The sequence below is a fragment of the Telmatherina bonti genome, assembly GCF_933228915.1.
Source record: "Telmatherina bonti genome assembly, chromosome: 16".
NCBI classification, from domain to species: domain Eukaryota; kingdom Metazoa; phylum Chordata; class Actinopteri; order Atheriniformes; family Telmatherinidae; genus Telmatherina; species Telmatherina bonti.
Window position 1 is genome coordinate 7,197,993 of NC_136614.1, and position 17,311 is coordinate 7,215,303.

Genomic DNA, 17,311 nt, shown 5'->3' on the forward strand with positions numbered 1-17,311 from the left:
GCAGGTGGCCACGGGGTGGAGCCAGCTAATTGGACCGAACCAGTGGCAGAGATGGGAGGGGGAATTTAGGGTTTTCTTCTGTTCATTTAGTTATGTTTTTGTGTGTCATTCCCTTTGTTTTGTTTGGGCTGATCAGCCACTATTTAGGTTTACCCTTGTGTGTCATTTGTTAGGTCAGTTTGTTTCATTTTGTTTGAGTTAATTCTGTTACAAATTCTTTGATTATAGTTTTGTTAAGTTGATCTCTTTCATAGGCCTGATTTATTAATATGTGTTAAAACAATTTCTTCTTTTTTTTGGGTCAAAATAAAAACCCTATTTTTTAACTTTCAACCTGTGCCTGACTGCTTTACTGCTCGGCCCATCACACACCACGATAAACCGACCCTCCTGCAAACAGACTAAATCGGAGGGAAGCAGTGACTCCAGGATGAGTCTAACCCGACTGGAGGCAGGAAGAAGGGGGGGGGGGGGGGAGTCACCTACCATGGCGTCGCAGATGAGGTTTCCCAGGTTACATTCCTGAAGGCGGCAGCACTCGCTCGTCCCGTTCAGGAAGACCAGAGTCTGTCCCACAACCTGAGACGAGTAGTTGGCCAAACTTCTCTTCCACTTTTCCACATCAGCGAGAACATCTGGATCTGTGGAGAAACCATATTTATGGCAGCAAAAACTGTGATTTTAATTTTTTTACTACGGTCTGGAACATCTGAAGCTCATGAAGTGAAGTGAACACTCCACACATAAAGGCAGCGCCCAAGATTATACGTCTAAAAAAGATTATTTCAAAACAGGAAGTTCAAGCTCCAAGACAAAGACAGGAAAATGTTCTGATTATCAATCATCAGCAGTTCAACAAAAACAAAGTGGAAAACTGAGGAAAAAAATGGAGGTTTTTACCCTGTGGGATGCTGCTGTCCAGCAGGACGGGGTTTCCAACGGCTCTAACAACATTCCCGTCGTCATCAAAGGTCACCGTCAGCTTTCCCAGATATTTTCCAAAGGCATATGCCTGCACAACCGGAACCCGCCGCCCGTCCCTGGACTTCTCCATGTAGGGGTAACCACCTGCTGGGATCTCGATGGAAGGAGGCGATCCTGACAAATAGGAAAATCATTTTGCTCAAATAAAAGTCAATGAATAAAGTTGAATTAAAATATGATGGTTTAAAGAAAAAAAGGCCATTTTATCACCAGTTAAAGACAGCGTGACTTCGTTTTAGGTGGAGTTCAAAGGAAAAGCAACAAAAACTGATCACACTAACATGATAATTTAGTTCGATATTCTGTCTTCCATCATTTTTCTAATCAATGCTGGCATACTGACAGGCAACACGAACCAATGCAGACCGATATGCAGACAGACAGGCATTTCTGTCCATCTCCTGGGTTGATTTCGTACGTAATGTGGTCCATTTTCAAGGAGCCAAGCTAGCAGTCAGTTGCATCAGAAAACGGAGCGATAACACGGGAAACCATGGGGGGGCAGTGTTGAGTTGTACAGCTGACTCACAACCAGAGAAGAAGAAGAGGAACGGGAAGAAGACAACAGAGAAACCGCCAAATAAAAAGTACATGAAGCACAGAAAAAAAGGTTTCGATTTTCTTCTTCTGGTGTTTTTTGGACAGTTATAAACAGCTGCATAGCGGTGCGTTACAGCTAGATCAGACCGCACCGTCTGCAGCAGCCCTAGGGCTGCAGTGCACGGCCCCCACAGCCACCCAGACAAAGGTTATCACCACGGCAACCACCCTGCAGGGCGAGCGGGCCTGAAGGATCCCCTGGAGGAAAAACGATGCTGATAATGTTCATTTCTCATGTGGGGATGCGGTTATTTGGGGATTGTGACTTATGTCTAAATAATTAATCAAACATTGATTTACTGATCTTTCAGTGAAGTCATATCAATACAAAACCACATGTTTCGTAACCACATTGCTCTTAACTGCTGTACTTTTATCTGGAAACCAGCAGAAAAATGTTACTTTTGCCCACCAGAGCAAATTAGCTGTAACTGTAGCTCATTTTGTTGAAGGCTGTTCTTATCAGATGCTGTTTGCTGAAATGGTCTGTAAAGCATGTTTCTGTATTTATTGTTTGTTTGTTTATTCATTTGTTTCAAACCAAATTCACAATTTGCAAAAACAATTTTACAAAAACAATTATACACATTTTTTTTTACAATTTTGGTTTGAAAAGGGGGATGGGAGAAGCAATGCTTATTTTAGTCCACCCCCTTCACACACCACGCAGCATAACACAAAACAAAATTACAAAATTTACACAATAATCAACACAGACAAGACAAGACAAGACAATGACAAAGACAGGCCCAACGCACTCCCGACCGCCCCCCGCTCTTCCCGATCACATGACTTCAATACATTTTAACATGTTGTTATCAACCATGTGTTTTACACAGCAAACATAATCAGGTAATACACTTCTAACACATACTATATAGACAGAAATTTGACACTCGGTGCATGTGCCTGGCCATGAAGTTTTCACTGCCTCATCTCCTCCTGGTACTCACTCATTACCTTCCTTTTAAACATACTTTTAAACAACAAAAGATTTTTACAAGTTTTCATTTCCTCAGATAAGTTGTTCCATAGAGTGACTCCCCTCACAGAAATACACATAGCCTTTAGAGTTGTCCTTACTTTTGTCTGATATAGTTTATGACTTCCTCTCAAATTATATGCATGATGAGCATCTCTATCTTGAAATAAATTTTGAATATTGACAGGCAGAGAATTTGTTGATGCTCTGTACATGATTTGTGCCATTTTATAATTTACCACATCATGTAATTTTAAGTTAAATGTGTTAAGAAAAAGTGGGTTGGTGTGATCATTATATTTAACTTTATGAACAACTCTAATGGCTCTTTTTTGGAGAATGATCAATGGTAACAAATTTGATTTGTAACAATTTCCCCACACTTCGATACAGTAATTTAAATATGACATTATGAAGGAATGGTAAAGGATAAGCAAAGCACTCTGATTCAGTATCAGACTACATCGCTTCATCACACCCACACACTTGGCAACTTTTGAGCGCAAGTAACAGATATGGGGTTTCCAAGACATCTTTTCATCAATAACCACACCTAAAAACACAATTTGCTGTACTCTTTCTATTACTGTATTTTGTATGGTTATTTGTATTGGCATATCCTTTTTCCGGTTACCAAACAGTATAAGCTTCGTCTTTTTTACATTCAATGACAGCTTATTTATATTAAACCAGTTTTTTTAATTTATACATTTCTTCATTAACATCTTTCAGAAGTTTCTCCAGGTCATGCCCTGAACATAAAATATTTGTATCATCTGCAAAAAGTATAAATTTCATTATTTCAGATATTTTACAAATATCATTAATGTAAAGTAAAAATAGTGTTGGCCCGAGAATAGAGCCCTGAGGCACACCACACTTTATATTCTTACAATTAGATGTATACTGTTCAACCTGGACAAACTGATGCCTGTCCCTCAGATAACTCCCTATCCATCTATGTGGTAGTCCTCTAATGCCATATTTTTCCAATTTATCTAGTAATATGCTATGATCAATGGTATCAAAAGCCTTTTGTAAATCAATAAAAATTCCCATAATAAATTTATTGTTGTCAATATACCTTGTGATTTCCTCCACTAATTCAATTAAGGCAAGTGATGTTGATCGATTTTGTCTAAAACCATATTGGCTATTAGAGAGCAATTTATTTTTTTCAATAAAAGTATGTAATCTTGAATTAAATAGTTTTTCTAGTATTTTTGAAAACTGTGGTAAGAGAGAGACAGGACGGTAGTTTGTAAAGGTGTGTTTATCACCTGCTTTAAATAATGGAACTACTTTTGCAATTTTCATTTGAGAAGGAAATTGTCCATGCTCAAATGATAAGTTGCATATATGTGTAAATGGTTTAACTACAGCCTCTGCAACATTCCTAATTGTTCTCATGTCGATCCCATTAAAATCCTGAGATGTTTTATTACTACATTTTCGTATTGCCTCTAAGACTTCCTTCTCGTCAGTAGGGGTGAGGAACATTGAGTTTGTATTTGTTTCTATTAAATTACACACAGGTTCACTATCAGTTGGGATTTTTCCAGCTAGTTCAGGTCCTATATTTACAAAAAAATTATTAAATTTCTCAACAATTTCCTCCTTATTAGCTATAACATTCCCATTCTCCATAAAAAACTCTGGATAACATGAACTTTTAGAACCACCACCAATTATACTTTTTAGTATATTCCACAAACCATGAATATCGCTCCTTTTACTGTTGAGTAATTTAGTATAAAAAGCCTTTTTACTTTCTCTTAAAATACTTGTTAGCTTGTTTTTATATAGTTTATATTTCAGCTCCGTTTCACTTGTTCTGTGCTTAAGAAACTGTTTATGTAAATTATTTTTCTTTTTGCATGCATTTAACAGTCCCTTTGTGATCCAAGGAGTTTTTGAGTTATTTTTCTTTCTACATTTTCTAAGTGGACAATTCTTTTCATATAATAAACTGAATATTTCACTGAAAGAATTGTAAGCTGTGTTCACATCTAGCTCCTCATAAAGTTCCAATCATAAGATGCTAAGTCATTCTTTAGGTTAATTAGTGATTGCTCAGTTTTAATCCTATAGTAATTGACACCATCATCCTTGATTGCTTTGCAGTTAACATTGTACACCATAAACACTGGAAGATGATCACTGATATCGTTTAACAACAATCCACTATGAATTTTATTATCTAATATATTAGTAAAAATATTATCAATTAAAGTCGCACTATGTGCTGTTATTCTGGTTGGTCTTAAAATTAATGGATAAAAATTATTACTAAACATCATATCAGTGAAGTCCTCCGTAATTTTGTGATTATTTTTATTTAAAAGGTCTACATTGTAGTCTCCACATAATATAATTTCTTTGTTAATTTTTTTATCGAACAGCCGCTCGATCCAGTCTTTAAAAAGATTAATATCTGAACCTGGGGCCCTGTAAACACAGCTTACAAGAATTCTTCTCCTTTTTTGTAGCACAATTTCCACAGTTATACATTCAAATACATCCTCCACAGCCATTGACATATTTTCTATCATTTTACAACTAATAGCTTCGTCAATATATAAAGCCACACCCCCTCCATTCCTATTCTTTCTGTTCATACAAAACATTTCATAGCCGTTCATCGTAAAGTCCATACCTTTATCCATGTTTATCCATGTTTCTGAGACTGCTATTATATTAAAAGGTGATTTGAATTGGGACAAATAGTCTTTGATACTTTCAAAATTTTTATAAAGACTTCTGCTATTAAAATGGACTATTGATAGCTTGTTATCCAGTGTAATAGTTTCATTAAAAGTTGTGTTAGTGTAGTATGCACAGTTATTGTTAATATTTTTAAAAATATTATTGTCAGGATCCATATCACTCAACCCCTTTCGAGATTCATAGTCAGGAAACTGGAAATAGTTTAAATTTAAATCAGAAACATCCTCTAATGGAGCTGGATCTCCGTCTGAGACTGTCCAGGTCTCAGTCAGCAGGTTCCCTGTTGAAGTTCCTAACAAAGCTGCATCTGAACAAACCACCAAAATTCTGGATCAATGTCCTCTGGACAGACTGGACATGTTTGGTCCTGAAACGCCTCACAGCAGCCGTCAGCATGGCGGTGGCAGCGTGACGATCTGGACACCTTGCAGGCATTAGTATCCAGGGGAGGGCCCAAAGTACGCATTCCTCATGCAGCAGGACAAGGATCGCAAACACAGCAGCCGGTCTACAAGAGAGTCAGGTTGTAGACCTAGTTCAGTCCAAGTCCAGACCGGAACCGGAGCCTGGAGTCCTCCAAACCCATGCAAGAGACTCTGGCATGCAGGAATCATTACTTTGGAACCAAATTTTGGTTTTAACGGCACACGTCAGACATCTTCTGACACAAATGGCTTCAGATGACCTTCAACAAGCTGCTGGACTTTCAGACTTATCCCGCCTTTTGGTTTAATTATTGTAGTTTGTTGGGTTATTAACAGATAAGCTGTTTTATCTGCAAATCAACTAAAAGTCCTTCACTGAAAATACTTCATATGTATGTGTATGTGTGTGTATGTGTATGTGTATATGTATGTGTATGTATGTGAGTATGTATATGTGTATATATGTATATATATATATATGTGTGTGTGTATGTATGTGTATATGTATGTATGTATATCTATCTTTATGTATGCATGTATGTGTACATGTGTGTGTATGCATGTGTATGTATGTGTATATGTATGTATGTATGTATGTATATATGTATATATATAATGTATGTGCGAGTGTATATACATATATATGTAGGTGGGTATGTATGTGCATATACATGTATGCATTGATCTCTTTCTTTTGGTTTTTTTTTGTTTTTTTATGTTCTCTTTTCTGTTCTCTTTCTGCCCCTTTCCTGTCCTTTCCGGTCGGGTCCAGCAGCATAAACTCTGTAATACAAGCTATTATCCAAAACAAATTGAAAAATAAAATAAGAATCAAGAAATACAAGGGGATCATTACATCTACAAAAGTTCCCCTTGGCAAAATAAATTTGCTCAGCAGAACACAGCATCCAGAACATCAGTCTGCTTGCTTAAATGCTGGACAAGACAAAAAAAAAGAAAAAAAAAAAAAAAGAAAAAAAGAAAATACTTCATGTTGTTTTCATGGTGACCAGAGGAGGCGCTGTTTCTTCAACCAATGGTGAGGTTTTATAAACAAGATGCAGAAAATATACCTGGGAGCTGGAGTCTGTATTTGTCTTTCTATTGTTTTTATGATCCTTTAAATCAAGGAGCTGTTCACACTCTACTCCAGATTTTAATACCACCTTAAAACTGTCCCAAAACTCTACAGTGACGAATCCCTCGTGACTTCCTGGGGCACTCCTCTGCCTCCAGATGATAAGCCTCCATATTTCTGTCAGATTTTCCCTGACCAGTAGGCACCAGTAAACCATTCACTGAAGAATCCCCTCAACCTGTTTCATTCCTGGTCACAGTTATTTCACTACAAAAACACCTAAAACCTGATGCTGGTTGATGCATGACTGATGCTCTCATTCTGCTTGTCTAAACATGAGTCATTTGGATAAACTCAGAGTGACCAATGATAAGCAGGTCTTTTTCCTCAGTGGGCCTGTTATTACACAGATAACAGATAGACTGAATGGGAGGCCCTGAAAGCATCACTGTCAGCTCTCAAGGACACTTTTTCTGTCTTTACATGCACAGAAACTTTACACTGTGGTCTGAGGTCTAAACCCAACTGCTCATTTCCTGCCAAAAATATTTATAGAGTCTAGACTCATGTCAACAGTGCTTTAGCCACAAGTATGAAGACTCCACGCTTTCTTCCGTCAGATAAAAACACACCGTGCTCCAACAAAACAGCAACAGAGATTCATTTCATTCTGCACCAAATTGCCGTCAGGACTGACAATCTGCAGAAATACGAGCTCTTCAGTCAAGATGCTGATCCGCATCGTCAATATCGGAGGAAAAATGGACTTTCAGTCTCATTCAGACCTTTAACCAAAGATTCAAAGTGTCTTCAGCAGTTTAACCAGTACGTTCACACTGTTACCAGTACGTTCACACTGTTACCAGTACGTTCACACTGTTACCAGTACGTTCACACTGTTACCAGTACGTTCACACTGTTACCAGTACGTTCATACGGTTACCAGTACGTTCATACTGTTACCAGTACGTTCACACTGTTACCAGTACGTTCACACTGTTACCAGTACGTTCACACTGTTACCAGTACGTTCATACGGTTACCAGTACGTTCATACTGTTACCAGTACGTTCACACTGTTACCAGTACGTTCACACTGTTACCAGTACGTTCACACTGTTACCAGTACGTTCATACGGTTACCAGTACGTTCACACTGTTACCAGTACGTTCATACGGTTACCAGTACGTTCATACGGTTACCAGTACGTTCACACTGTTACCAGTACGTTCATACGGTTTCCAGTACGTTCACACTGTTACCAGTACGTTCATACGGTTACCAGTACGTTCATACGGTTACCAGTATGTTCATACGGTTACCAGTACGTTCATACGGTTACCAGTATGTTCACACTGTTACCAGTACGTTCATACGGTTACCAGTACGTTCACACTGTTACCAGTACATTCATACGGTTACCAGTACGTTTACACTGTTACCAGTACGTTCATGCGGTTACCAGTACGTTCACACTGTTACCAGTACGTTCATACTGTTACCAGTATATGCAGACTGCTACCAGAATAAACTGACTGTTACCAGTACAGTCAGACTGTTACCAGTATAAACAGACTGTTAGCAGTATAAACAGACTATTACCAGTATAAACAGACTATTACCAGTATAAACAGACTATTACCAGTATGAACAGACTGTTACCAGTACATTCAGACCGTTACCAGTATAAACAGACCGTTACCAGTATAAACAGACTATTACCAGTATAAACAGACCGTTACCAGTATAAACAGACTGTTACCAGTACAGTCAGACTGTTACCAGTATAAACAGACCATTACCAGTATATACAGACCGTTACCAGTATAAACAGACTATTACCAGTATAAACAGACTATTACCAGTATAAACAGACCGTTACCAGTATAAACAGACCGTTACCAGTATAAACAGACTGTTACCAGTATAAACAGATTGTTACCAGTACATCCAGACTGTTACCAGTACATCCAGACTGTTACCAGTATAAACAGACCGTTACCAGTATAAACAGACCGTTACCAGTATAAACAGACTGTTACCAGTATAAACAGATTGTTACCAGTACATCCAGACTGTTACCAGTACATCCAGACTGTTACCAGTACAGTCAGACTGTTACCAGTATAAACAGACCGTTACCAGTATAAACAGACTGTTACCAGTACAGTCAGACTGTTACCAGCATATACAGACTGTTACCAGTATAAACAGACCGTTACCAGTATAAACAGACCGTTACCAGTATAAACAGACTATTACCAGTATAAACAAACTGTTACCAGTATAAACAGACCGTTACCATTATACACAGACTGTTACCAGTACCTTCAGACCGTTACCAGTATAAACAGACTGTTACCAGTATAAACAAACTGTTACCAGTATAAACAGACTATTACCAGTATAAACAGACTGTTACCAGTATAAACAGACTGTTACCAGTATAAACAGACCGTTACCAGTATAAACAGACTGTTACCAGTATAAACAGACCGTTACCAGTATAAACAAACTGTTACCAGTATAAACAAACTTTTTCCAGTTTAAACAAACTGTTACCAGTGCACTCAGACCGTTACCAGTATAAACAGACTGTTACCAGTACATTCAGACCGTTACCAGTATAAACAGACCGTTACCAGTATAAACAGACTGTTACCAGTACATTCACACCGTTACCAGTATAAACAGACTGTTACCAGTATAAACAAACTGTTACCAGTATAAACAGACTATTACCAGTATAAACAGACTGTTACCAGTATAAACAGACTGTTACCAGTATAAACAGACTGTTACCAGTATAAACAGATTGTTACCAGTACATCCAGACTGTTACCAGTACATCCAGACTGTTACCAGTACAGTCAGACTGTTACCAGTATAAACAGACCGTTACCAGTATAAACAGACTGTTACCAGTACAGTCAGACTGTTACCAGCATATACAGACTGTTACCAGTATAAACAGACCGTTACCAGTATAAACAGACCGTTACCAGTATAAACAGACTATTACCAGTATAAACAAACTGTTACCAGTATAAACAGACCGTTACCATTATACACAGACTGTTACCAGTACCTTCAGACCGTTACCAGTATAAACAGACTGTTACCAGTATAAACAAACTGTTACCAGTATAAACAGACTATTACCAGTATAAACAGACTGTTACCAGTATAAACAGACTGTTACCAGTATAAACAGACCGTTACCAGTATAAACAGACTGTTACCAGTATAAACAGACCGTTACCAGTATAAACAAACTGTTACCAGTATAAACAAACTTTTTCCAGTTTAAACAAACTGTTACCAGTGCACTCAGACCGTTACCAGTATAAACAGACTGTTACCAGTACATTCAGACCGTTACCAGTATAAACAGACCGTTACCAGTATAAACAGACTGTTACCAGTACATTCACACCGTTACCAGTATAAACAGACTGTTACCAGTATAAACAGTCCGTTACCAGTATAAACAGACCGTTACCAGTATAAACAAACCGTTACCAGTATAAACAAACTGTTCCCAGTTTAAACAGACTGTTACCAGTACATTCAGACCGTTACCAATATAAACAGACAGTTACCAGTACATTCAGACCGTTACCAGTATAAACAGACCGTTACCAGTATAAAAAGACGGTTACCAGTTTAAACAGACTGTTACCAGTACATTCAGACCGTTACCAGTATACACAGACTGTTACCAGTATAAACAGACCGTTACCAGTATAAACAAACTGTTACCAGTATAAACAGACCGTTACCAGTATAAACAGACCGTTACCAGTATAAACAAACTGTTACCAGTATAAACAGACCGTTACCAGTATAAACAGACCGTTACCAGTATAAACAGACTGTTACCAATATAAACAGACCGTTACCAGTATAAACAGACCGTTACCAGTATAAACAGACCGTTACCAGTATGAACAAACTGTTACCAGTATAAAGAAACTGTTACCAGTATACACAGACTGTTACCAGTATAAACAGACTGTTACCAGTACATTCAGACCGTTACCAGTATAAATGAACCGTTACCAGTATAAACAGACTGTTACCAGTACATTCAGACCGTTACCAGTATAAACAGACTGTTACCAGTATAAACAGATTGTTACCAGTACATTCAGACTGTTACCAGTACATCCAGACTGTTACCAGTACAGTCAGACTGTTACCAGTATAAACAGACCGTTACCAGTATAAACAGACTGTTACCAGTACAGTCAGACTGTTACCAGTATAAACAGACTGTTACCAGTATAAACAGACCGTTACCAGCATATACAGACTGTTACCAGTATAAACAGACCGTTACCAGTATAAACAGACTATTACCAGTATAAACAAACTGTTACCAGTATAAACAGACCGTTACCATTATACACAGACTGTTACCAGTATCTTCAGACCGTTACCAGTATAAACAGACTGTTACCAGTATAAACAAACTGTTACCAGTATAAACAGACTATTACCAGTATAAACAGACTGTTACCAGTATAAACAGACTGTTACCAGTATAAACAGACCGTTACCAGTATAAACAGACCGTTACCAGTATAAACAGACTGTTACCAGTATAAACAGACCGTTACCAGTATAAACAAACTGTTTCCAGTTTAAACAGACTGTTACCAGTGCACTCAGACCGTTACCAGTATAAACAGACTGTTACCAGTACATTCAGACCGTTACCAGTATAAACAGACCGTTACCAGTATAAACAGACTGTTACCAGTACATTCAGACCGTTACCAGTATAAACAGACCATTACCAGTATAAACAAACTGTTACCAGTATAAACAGACCGTTACCAGTATAAACAGACCGTTACCAGTATAAACAGACTGTTACCAGTTCATTCAGACCGTTACCAGTATAAACAGACCATTACCAGTATAAACAAACTGTTACCAGTATAAACAGACCGTTACCAGTATAAACAGACCGTTACCAGTATGAACAAACTGTTACCAGTACATTCAGACCGTTACCAGTATAAAAAGACGGTTACCAGTATAAACAGACTGTTACCAGTACATTCAGACCGTTACCAGTATAAACAGACCGTTACCAGTATAAACAGACTGTTACCAGTATAAACAGACTGTTACCAGTATAAACAGACTGTTACTAGTATAAACAAACTGTTACCAGTAGAACTTGAGCATAAATTCTGGTTTGCCGATTCAAACGGACGTTCCACTTGACGTTTCGTCAGCGGTGCGTCAGCGTCCTACCTGTGTACAGGAACGTGTTGGTGTGTCCTCCGATGACGACGTCGACGCCACTGACATTTCTGGCGATCTCCTTGTCCACGGTGAAGCCGGAGTGGCCCAAAGCGATGATCTTATTGACCCGCAGCGTCTTGAGCTTGTCGACCTGCAGCTGCAGGGCGCTCACCTCGTCCTCAAACCGAACATGCGGTCCTGCGTGGAGATGAGAAGAGCTGAGCGGACGTCATGCGACCCCTACATCGTCGCCATCAGACATACGTACCGGGTTGGGACAGAGCCGGCGTCTCCCGTGAGGTGTATCCCACCACGCCCACCTTCTCACCTCCGACTGTAAAGATCTTGTAGGGTAAGTACGTGTTGCCGAACGTGGAGGCCAGAGTCTCGTCTGGTTTGACGTTGGCGCCAAGGATGGGAAACTGCACCGTTTCCAGAAATGGCTTCATGAGTCCGTCGACTCCGTTGTCAAACTCGTGGTTTCCAAAAACCTGAAGAACATAAAAGTCCAAGAAACCAAATTAGATTTTTACAGAGCGAGAACAGAACAAAAGACTCCGTTCACACAGCAACCAATATGACTGACATGATTGTTTACAGCCTGAACAGAACCAATCCGACCCAGACCGCGTGCCTGTGTGGTACCAAATGAAAAATATGTGATCTTTGTCAAAACAAGACCAATCTGAACGCTCGCGTTGCATTTTATCCGACTTCCATGACACTGAAGTAATACACGAACATCTCTGGGCCATGACGTGTTTACACGGAAGTCGATCAAGTGAACAACAACCAGCATGAAGACCTGCACTGTCAATTTACAACGTTTCTAACTTGCATTTCCAGGTTTGTAACAAACACATACAAATCGCATTTATCCCGGACTTTACATGAAGACTAAGAACCAATAGGATTTCTGTAATCCCTAACGCAGAGCAGTCCAGCTCCGGTCCGGCAGGTTTTAGATGTTCCTGTTCCAACACAGCTGAGTCTGATAAAATGTCTCCCCTCAACAGTTTGTTAGGTTCTTCACACGATGTCGATCCATTAATCTAATTCAGGAGCTACAGTAGGACACATCCAAAACATGCAGGACAGCGGTCTTTGAGGACAGACTTTTAACACCCCTGACCTAGCCAATCACGGAGAGAACTGATCAAGGTTAGCGTGACTGTCGAAAGTTCATTTATGCTCGCTTTTTAAGTAAGTCCAGGCCATAGACTGTATATAAAAAGATGGGCGGAGCCTCCGTGACGTCACCCGTAGGTTTCTGAAGAGCTGAATTGAAGCTCGGTGGGCGGTTCCTACCATCACCATCTTGACAGGGGCATGCGCGTCGTCTCGCCCGGAAAATACAAATATGGGCAAAGAGGCGGAGCTGAGAGGGGGGGCTGTGAGCGTCATGGTGAATGATTGACATCGAGCGAACTCCGAGCTTTCTGTAGCTAAGAGCTAACGGAGCTAACCTGGAGATAACAGGAGCTAACCAGCTAACGGAGGTAAGCGGGCTAAAGCTAAGTCACGTTGTTAACCGGCTAAAAACCGCGGTTGTTCTACGTTCTTCTGACTTGAAGCGGGAGATCGGGTACCTGTCAATCAAAAGGACACGCCCCTAAATATGCCGAACTTCGAGATTAAATTACTTTTAAACGGGCGAGTTAGGAAAAAAATTCAGTCCCTCCACAGTTGTCATGAAGGTAAACCTGATCTATTAAACCTAAAATGGATTTTTGTACCAGGCTGTAAACGTGTTTATTTCTGCTGTAAACATGTTTATTCCTGCTGTAAACGTGTTTATTTCTGCTGTAAACGTGTTTATTCCTGCTGTAAACGTGTTTATTTCAGCTGTAAACATGTTTATTTCTGCTGTAAACATGTTGGTCTTTTTAACATGGGAGTCTATGGGGAGTTGCTCTGTTTTGCAGCCCCTAGTGGATGAAGGGGGAACTGCAGTTTTATACACTTCCGCATAGACTTCACTTTTAACCGCCGGAGGTTGCCGCTTGGTCCAGGCCCTGCGAGGGACTGGAGAACTGTCTGGATGCACCCTGCGCCTCGCCTGCTAACTGCTGGGACAGACTCCTGAACTGGACGATGCAGTGTAGAAAATGAATGAATGAATAGATCAGGTACGTCAATTTCAAGGGCCACTAAATACTTTTATGCTTCCCTTACTTGCTTTCTACTTTTGGCCATAAAGTCCTCACAGTTTCTGCAGATCAGGGTTAGATGCAACACCTTTTGTCACAAACTTTTAGTTTTTCAGTGCGCTGATACCTTAACCGCGATCTTTTCCACATCACCTGCCTCAAGTAACACACATTCCAGGTCAACACATCCACCAGAGGGCAGTGCAGAGTTCCCAGTTCAGACAACAGCAAACATGGTGACGATGGAGGAGATCATGATGATTTAAATTCTCAGAATTTACGGCGGTGTACGTGGCGGTGGTCTGTCCAGACAGAAATAAATCATTCCCACTTCTTTTGCAGGTACTGCTCCATTTGCACCTTCAGGATACAGACCCGCAACGGCCGTGAATACGGAACTAATTACTCACCTAAACGACGCAGTGCCCCCCCCCAACCAACAACAACATGCGCTGATCTTCACAGCATACAAATAAATCCCATTAATTTTTTTAATAAAGGTTGGCGATATATTTGTAAATTATCTGGAGACCCCCTGAAATTATCTGGCAACCCCCGTGAGGTTCCAGAGAACCACAGGGGCAGAAATGGGTCCCATGGGCAACGTCCCAACGGTTCATTTGGAGCAGGGAGAACGCTCATTGACACGCGGACCAAAGAAGCGAACTCTGGTTAGAAAACCAGGGATATCGAATGTTGGTGTGGTTCGCTCGCAGTGTGAAAGCTAACGGAACATCCAGAAGGTGATGTGGATCAGCATGGCTCCGCCTCCTGTCCACTGGGGTATCAATCGTCTTCCAACAACTTTAATAGTTGTTTTTAGGTATATCCCAAACTAGTGGGCAGTTACCGTAACTGCATGACATCGTCCAGGTGAGTAAATTACAGGGTAAAAACAAACAAACGGAAGCTGCAACATTCTCCGCCCAAACAAAACGAGTCCCGACTCTCCTGGTACGGACAGATAAATTATTCAGGAATATTTCTCCAGACGAGTTTCTCCAGTGAAAATCTGACTCAACGTTCTGGCGTCGGACTGGTGGTCGTAGAGGTACGTCAGAAAGTTTGGACGTGGAAACAGAATTGTAACCGTCCTCTTCCGTGATTGTTTAGAAAAACCTGATTGGTTCTGAGTGTAATGTTGTAAATTTTTCAGACCTGCAGATTATTCTGGGCAGAAGGGTGAGTACGAGTAGATTTTATTCGTCTCTATTTGTTACAGGTTCTTTACAGGAAATGAAGTCATGTCTCCATTGTTTTCCAAGTGTCCCTGCTGCAACACATCTGATTCAAATCAGTGAGTATTTAGCAGACATGAGCCGAGCTTGTCTGAGTCGGAGTCAGGAGTTTTCCAGCAGGGTCACTTGGAAAACCTGCCGGACGCTGGCCCTCCAGGACCGGGGTTGGTGATCCCTGGTTTTGATGATGACTGGAGACCACGAGTTCTGTGGAGCAGATTTATCTGATCCGTGTTCCTGCGTGATGCAAGGCGAGGAGCAGCAGTGTGACTCAGTGGGAAGGTTTAACCACAACCCCCAGAAGAACTGCACCACTTTGCTTTTATTGGACTGATTCTGTCCAGGTTCATGTGGACAGAGTTCCTGGCTCTTCTACTGCAGAAGGTGGAGAAGAACCCTCCTCCAGACTGGTGGAAACAGCATTTCCAGTTTAACCAGTAAAGGCTGCATGTGATGATGATGATGATAGAGCTTCATCTGGAGAACTTTTCTCACCATGGCGTCATAGCGCAGTTTGTTCATGAAGTGCGCAGCTTCTGCGCCCTTGTAGAAGTTGAACCAGACGGTCCCCTGGAACTGGTCTCCGGCGTCCAGGAGCAGCACGTTCCGCTCCTCGTCGCGGATCCGTCGGATCACTGTGGCTCTCCGGGCCACGCCGCCGAAGCAGCCGCCGCCTCCGCATTTCCCGGAGTGCACGCTGGTCTCCTCCACGCGGGCGTGCACGTCGTTAGTGTGGAGCAGAACCAGGTCCCAGGACGCGGCCGTGGCCACCAAGAAGCTCAGCAGGACGGCCAGGAGCCGCGGCAAGACGCTCCGATCCACGCGCTGCGCGTCCATCCCCTCGCTGCGCGTGAAGATTCTGGGTGGGGGGAGCGATTCTGTTCCAGGACCTGAGGAGTCTGTCCTCCCCTTCCTCCTCCTCCCTGCCACGCGCACACACACACTGAACCACATGCGTACCTCCAGCTATACATTACGACCTCCCAACCCACCCCCACCCCTCACATAAACACGGGTGGGTGGAGGCCGCTGGGGTAGAACCCCAATTTATTTATTTATTTTTAATATTTATTTATTCACTTGTTTATTTATTATTATTATTATTATTATTTAGAAATAAATACAACACTGAAGTTAATATAATAAAAAATAGAAATAAATTAATACAGTTATTTTAAAAAAAACTTTAGAATTTAAATACATGAACTAAATATAGAATAAATAAATAAGACTGGATTTACAGGACGTGAACCCACAGAAAGCACCACCTTGTGGGAATAAAAGCATTTTACATCAGCAGGACGTAACACCAGGAAGAAGAAGGTTAAACTGATGTAAGGTTGGTTTTCCTCAGTAGGACGCAGAAAACAAGAACTCAGGGAGAAAAAGCGTCTTACATGGAAAACACAATGAGAACGCTGGTACACGATGCCAGAATGAACCCACAGAAGTGGTTTATTGGTCGTTTTGTTGCCTGCAAGTCAACAGTGAAGAAGTCAGAGCAGAAATGTTCATCCTGAAGCCCAACCAGAAGTTAGAGAGCTACATCTTCAGTCTGGACGTCTCCACACAGAGACGAGAAATGACAGAAGTGGTTGGAAACTAGCAGCTTGTAGCCGTTTTCTGCAGCTGTAAACATTTCAGCTCCACATCCAGAAAAACAGTCTGTCAGACACTAGAAACTTTGTCATGTCAGGAAACCCTGGGCTGCATTTCTGCATGTATTAACCCACTACTTCCTTTGTTCCATCGGTTGTGTTGTCTTTCAGCTCCACAGTCCGGCTTTCTGAACTTTCCCGGCAAAGCTGCTGGTTGTGTTCAGGACGGTGACCCTGCGCTGAAGGTCGGCTCGACTTCCCCCTCAGAT

At 40.9% G+C, this 17,311-nt stretch overlaps 1 protein-coding gene across 1 annotated transcript in view; it reads right to left on the bottom strand.

The window, feature by feature from the left end:
* nt5e (5'-nucleotidase, ecto (CD73)) overlaps positions 1 to 16,352 on the bottom strand; it is a 65,992-nt gene extending 49,640 nt beyond the window's left edge. The window contains exons 1-5 of the mRNA XM_079255359.1: positions 15,940 to 16,352; positions 12,325 to 12,547; positions 12,066 to 12,254; positions 901 to 1,098; positions 487 to 641 (exon numbers count right to left, since the gene is read on the bottom strand). Coding sequence (XP_079111485.1) covers positions 487 to 641; positions 901 to 1,098; positions 12,066 to 12,254; positions 12,325 to 12,547; positions 15,940 to 16,281 — 1,107 coding nt within the window. The 5' untranslated portion in view covers positions 16,282 to 16,352. The remainder of the gene's footprint in view (positions 1 to 486; positions 642 to 900; positions 1,099 to 12,065; positions 12,255 to 12,324; positions 12,548 to 15,939) is intronic.
* Positions 16,353 to 17,311: the final 959 nt, after the last annotated feature.